This window comes from Microtus ochrogaster, unplaced genomic scaffold, assembly GCF_000317375.1.
Source record: "Microtus ochrogaster isolate Prairie Vole_2 unplaced genomic scaffold, MicOch1.0 UNK4, whole genome shotgun sequence".
Lineage (NCBI taxonomy): Eukaryota > Metazoa > Chordata > Mammalia > Rodentia > Cricetidae > Microtus > Microtus ochrogaster.
The window spans coordinates 17,497,829-17,503,851 of record NW_004949102.1 but is presented as its reverse complement, the minus strand read 5'-3'; the positions used below and the strand labels follow the sequence as shown (position 1 = coordinate 17,503,851).

The window sequence follows — 6,023 nt, the reverse complement described above, 5'->3', positions numbered from 1 at the left end:
TACGGCTGCAGGCACAAGGGGCAAAGTCAGTACTTACCATCAAGTCTACACAGTCAAGTGAAGAACAACAGCATTTACAACATGCGACAGACTCCTGACACACGAGGCTAAAAATTAACCAGTGGCTGAAATACCACAATGCAAGTGTGAAGCAGAAAAGAAGGCCTTCCGAACAAGCGTGTGCCTTGGCCACAGCACACATGGTGGAACCTGAGAGGTCACTACTTTGTACACTTGTATAAAGCAATCACTCAAAAAAATAAGCAACTAGTAAATGCCATAACTGACCAGAAATACAGAGGGTTATTTCACACACACAAAAGAAGACATGTCAGTCAGGAAAAATATTATGACTCATTTTATATAAAAATTTTTAATCTTTATGTTTAAACTATAGACTATACATGATTTGGAAAGGAGACTGTAGCAAACAATGATCAAAGAAGAATCATCCGCTCTATGCCTTTTCTTTTATCTGGTCACTCAGAAATATAATGTTATCTGGAAAGAAACCAAAGCGTAAGAGTTAGTTTCACAATGCTATCTTCATTTCATTTGATAATCCCTCTCCCATACATCCTTTAGGGGTATTATCAAATTTCAAAATATTAAGTAACTTTTGTTGTGCTCATGAGAGGTACACAAAAGGGGCATAAAATAAATAAATAAACAAACAAATAAGTACAACAGGCTGAAGCTGTTTGTCCAACAATTCAGACTTCATTCTAGGATGAGACCACTAAGGTCTCCCCAACATACTTTATACACAAGGTAAACATCTACAGATGCAGCCGAGACTAGTACGCACACCCATAAACAAGAGGACCAAGAAGACATTCCACATGCTACAAACATGCAGCGAAGAGTATGCCCATGGCCACCTAGCAACTGCAAGTTTACTTGCTTTTAAGAAGATAAAATTATTTTAAGTTCTAAAAATTAACTTCATATACTGATTTTTTTGGAAAGGCTTTAAGTATTGCAAAATAAAACATTTTTATCCAAAACCAAACTAACAAAATTGGACAATGTGATGATTATTCCAAAGAAAATTAGCTAAAAACAAGCAAAGATAAAGAGGTTACGGAGCATTTCTTGAATAATGCCAAACATTTTAGACCCTCGGTAACTATAAAATCATGTAAAGACAGTTATTGCAACCGTCACTTCATGACTGCACAGGACGATGACTTGAAGGAATAAAATGGAAGTCACTACCAAAAGCCAAGAGTGCCATCTACTGGTGTGCTTCTGTTTTTGTTTTAAAGTTAAATATGGTCCCTAGGTGAAAAGGGGTGATGGCGCACGCCTTTAATCCCAGAACTTGGGAGGCAGAGGCAGGAGGATCTCTGTGAGTTAGAGGCCAGCCTGGTCTACAGAGCGAATTCCATGACAGGCACTAAAGCTACATAGAGAAACCCTGTCTTGAAAAACCAGTAAGGAAAAAAAAAAGAAGATGAAGGAGTTGATAAAACTGAAAAAATAAACAACAATAAAAAAAAACCTAAAGATTAATTTAGGATGGTAAACATACTTTTGAAATTTTTAGATTAATCTCTATGTTTGCTAGTGTTTACAACATGAAAAACAGGACTTGCTTTTGAGATTATATTAATATACATAAACAAAAAAGTTAAATGTAATCATAAAAAAAAAAAACATCAAATAGGTACTTTCTTCCAGAATCACTGAGTGCTCGTCAATAACAGAGTCACCTGAGCAGACCAGTACCCACCATGACAAGACAGTGGAACTGAACAATGTGAGCTGTCTCCACGGCTTAGTCTGTAACACCTCAATCACTCAAATATACAGAGTTTATCTGTAATAAACCTGGCTTACAGTGGAACACAAATGGAGTTTAAAAAATAGCTACATTCATTTTCAAAGTCAAAATATTTTCCAAAAAAGATTAAAACAACTTATAATTTACCAATATGAATAGTGGTTAAGACATAAACAAGTAAAAGAGAAAGTTTAAAAAAAGAAAAGAGTTTAGATCATGAGGAAGCTGGAATAAACCAACAAAAGTTGAACATAGTGACAACTCTTTAAAAATGCTACAAGAGGCCCATTGGTGGTGGCGCACACCTTTAATGCCAGCACTCGGGAGGCAGAGGCAGAGGCAGAGGCAGGCGGTCTCTGTTAAAGAGTGAGTTCCAGGACAGGCTCCAAAGCAACAGAGAAACCCTGTTTTGAAAAGCAAACAAACAAACAAAACAAAAAATGCTGCAATAGTCTCAACACTGGGTGAGATAACAGTATTACAATTAAAAAAAAAAACCTATTTCTTTCGTGGATACCAGTTAAAATTTATGAATAAAATAGAGGAAAAGCGGCCGTGTGAGCCAATGCGGCCAGTTAGTGATAACTGCTGGGCCGCGAGGTGCCTCGCTTGTTATTCTATTCACATACGCCACACAACCAGAGAGTTTAATGATATCACTTAATTACAGCATCTCAGTAGCTCATAAACACTGAAGAATTACAGTAAATTTTTTTTACTCCTATCCATAAAAAATGAGTTTCTTGCCGGGCGGTGGTGGTGCACGTCTTTAATCCCAGCACTCGGGAGGCAGAGGCAGGCGGATCTCTGTGAGTTTGAGGCCAGCCTGGTCTACAGAGCTAGTTCCAGGACAGGCTCCAAAGCAGGACAGAGAAACCCTGTCTTGAAAAACCAAAAAAAAAAGTGGTTTCTTGGTGTTTATATCAATAAAAACAAAATAACTAGACTGAGGATTTTAGTCACTTATTCAAGAATAAAAATATCTCATTAAAAGATGTATTTTAATAATATGTTAATTTGCATTTAACATTAAAATTTGTCAAAACAAATACTAATGAAAAGATTACTTTTTTAATTAAATGATCGGAGTCAAATTGGTAAGTTACCTAGACTTCAATACTCTACATCTAATTTTATACAAAAACATTTTTCACTTACAGATATATAAACAGCTGTATTGTTTCCAAAGTTCAGAAGTTTGAACTCTCCACAGTGCACTTCGATCTCAAGCTTTATCTCTATGTGGTCCACATTGCTTTATATTTTGTTTAAAGACAACAAATGTTTTTAAATTTCAAATGAAGTTGCTGCACTTTAAGTTTCAAAGTTTTATATAAATCACAAGTTCCTAACATCACATCTCTGCAACTGCCTTGGCACATGCCTATTCTTATGTGTCTTTAAAGGACACTAAGATTAAATTCTTCCAAGGCTTAAGCAGCATGTACTCAAATGAGCACCTTGATTTTATACTCAAAGTTCCTCCTGAACTAAACGTGTGAGTTGAGTATAGAGAAGATTCTGATAGAATAAATAAATGTAGACAGCCTTAGCAAACAGTAAAATAGAATCACAAAGGTCCCCTGGTGAGGTCCCTGCGGCACTGACAGCACGGGTACTCACAGCCCCAGTGAATGCTGCTGATAGAACGCCAAGCTTTCCAGTGAGCACAGACAGGAGAGCCGTCTACCACTGCTTACCAGCTATGATCGTCGTTGCCTGCCGCCTCACGTTATTTTTATCCATGTATTCGCCATAGTCCACTTTCCCTTCCACAAATATGCGAGCCCTGATATAAAAACCAACAGTCGTTAGTCTAAGTCTGATTCTGCCTCGCAGAGGGTCAGGGCACAGGTGACAAGTGCCTGCTGAGGATGACACAATGGCTTTTCTAACACATCTCCAGTCTCAGGAGTACTAATACACACAATGCACAATGTAGTTAAGAACAATGTTGCCAGGCGGTGGTGGTGCACTTGGGAGGCAGAGGCAGGTGGATCTCTGTGAGTTTGAGGCCAGCCTGGTCTACAGAGGGAGTTCCAGGACAGCCAGGACTGTTAGAGAAACCCTGTCCCAAAACAAAACAAACAAAAGGATAACACTACCCAGGTATGGTAGGTAGTATTTACCTATAATCCGATATACAGTAATCCAAAACCAGAGGCCTGGGCAACTCAATGAGATCCTGCCTCAAATTTAAAACTTTATGTATGAAGTACAGGAGATGTGACTGCAATACAGCACTGAGCATATGCAAGGCCCTGAGTTCAATTCCTAGTCATATTCACACTCTCTCTCTCGCTCTCTATCTCTCTCTCTCTCTCTCTCTCTCTCACACACACACACACACACACACACACACACACACATACCATAAATGATACTGTTGACATTTTCCTTCATATTTCCTGTGTTGAAAAAGGTGTGCAATTACTAAAAGAAATTAAAATTCTAGTCACTGCTAAAATTATTTCACATGAACTATTTTATATTTTAGATCCACAAGTAAGCACATTTCTAAACATAAGAAGTACATCCACACAAACATTCTTTTGTCATTCTATGCTTTCAGAAAAGACACTTCTAATACATAATCAACCCAGGCATTCCAAATGAAAATTACTAAGTCTAAAGAATTATCAAATATAACTACTGTGAATATCAGCATAACTCAGTACATCAAACAGCAAATATTCCAGGTTCTCTAAAGACTTCCTGTGGTTGCTCAGAGGTCAGACGTGACCTCCGTGATCCCTGGTCACAGTGGCACAGGATCTCCTAGAGACGTGCTGTAGATGCTTTGCAAAAGTACATGCTGCAGTAGCACCAACTGCATTGCCAGATCCTGCCTCATCTACCTCTGTTTATGTACATACGCTGTTTGCCCTAACATGTCTGCAGGCTAAAAACCACACAGACTTTCCATGAACATGATATTAAGGAATAAATACATGTTAATGCCAGTACTTAGGAACAGTCAGACAAGAGAACATTTGCTATCAACTCTTCGGGCCATTCAATCCAAAGATCCTTTCTTTAACTTACCCCTTTTTCACATACTGATATGCCAAATCTCTGAGGCCTGGTCGAAAAACTGATATTCTGTGCCACGTTGTCTTCTGACTGACGTCACCTAAACCACCAGGTATAGGAAATGGGGTTACAGATGCCAGTAGATAACACAAATGCCAACAACACAGAACATGTCTTGAGAAGACAAGCTTATAATTTCTAAAAGAAAGAACTAATAAAGACTGACTTCACCTAAAAGTAGCATTTCTAATGTTAGATAAGCAGTAATAATGTCTATTTGCTGTTGGTAAAATAGAACTATGGTCTTTTCTACTTACCCATTTGGTATGTGTCACTCTCCCCTGACCGCCACATCTCATTTGTTGCCATAGAAAATATCGTGACCGGGTTTTTTCCTTCCACCTGTCTCATGACAGGGTCCTGCCCAACTCGCCCAAGTAACTGGACACGGTTCAGAGCTGAAATACAAAGCGGAGAGGAAAAGAGGCCGAGCCCCTGCTGGTGACTGCACGTTTACGCTCCCTTCCAGTGTGACAGCACCTGGAGGTGAGCTTTGCGTAAGTAATTAGGGTGTGATGAGGGTATGAAGGTAAAGCCTCCATGACGAAATTAGTGTCCCTAGAAGGGAAGAGAGAAACCATAACAGCCACCACTCCATCACCACCACAGAAAAACAAGAGAGGGCAACTATCCTCAAACCAGCAAGTGGGGACTGACTGGCAGTCTAACCAGGCTGAAAGTCTAGTCTTGGCCTTCTAGCCTGCAGAGTTCTAAGAAATAACTCTATTGCTTACGTCATCTGGTCTATTCATTAGAGTAGCCAGGATAGTCACACAGGATAAACCCACACCTGAAATTGACAGAAATGCCCAGAGAATGAACAACTACAAATATTGCTTTAGCTTCAACCTCTGCATTATGAAAAACGCAAACTATTGAAGATCAACAAGTTTAAAAGGAAAATACAGGAAGGCAGGGAGGGGAGAAAGGGTTGACAAGAGAGAAAACAGAAAGCAGCCACACAAAACAAATTTTAAGCTCTTTATCTTGAGCTAAAAGAACAAATCTGGGATTTAAGAAAATCTCTACTATAAAAAGAAGTATTTCTGCGAAAGTATCCTCCGCACCCCATGTAACACAGCCATGAAGGACTGAGCAGGACAGTGGCAGCAGGAGGGGGTGGCATCTGGACTGTAAGCTGTTT

At 39.1% G+C, this 6,023-nt stretch overlaps 1 protein-coding gene across 1 annotated transcript in view; it reads right to left on the bottom strand.

The window, feature by feature from the left end:
• Nucleotides 1-338: 338 nt before the first annotated feature.
• Ssbp1 (single stranded DNA binding protein 1) overlaps nt 339-6,023 on the bottom strand; it is a 9,301-nt gene continuing 3,616 nt past the window's right edge. Inside the window, exons 4-7 of the mRNA XM_005365867.2 lie at nt 5,137-5,277; nt 4,832-4,919; nt 3,487-3,575; nt 339-501 (exon numbers count right to left, since the gene is read on the bottom strand). Coding sequence (XP_005365924.1) covers nt 458-501; nt 3,487-3,575; nt 4,832-4,919; nt 5,137-5,277 — 362 coding nt within the window. The 3' untranslated portion in view covers nt 339-457. The remainder of the gene's footprint in view (nt 502-3,486; nt 3,576-4,831; nt 4,920-5,136; nt 5,278-6,023) is intronic.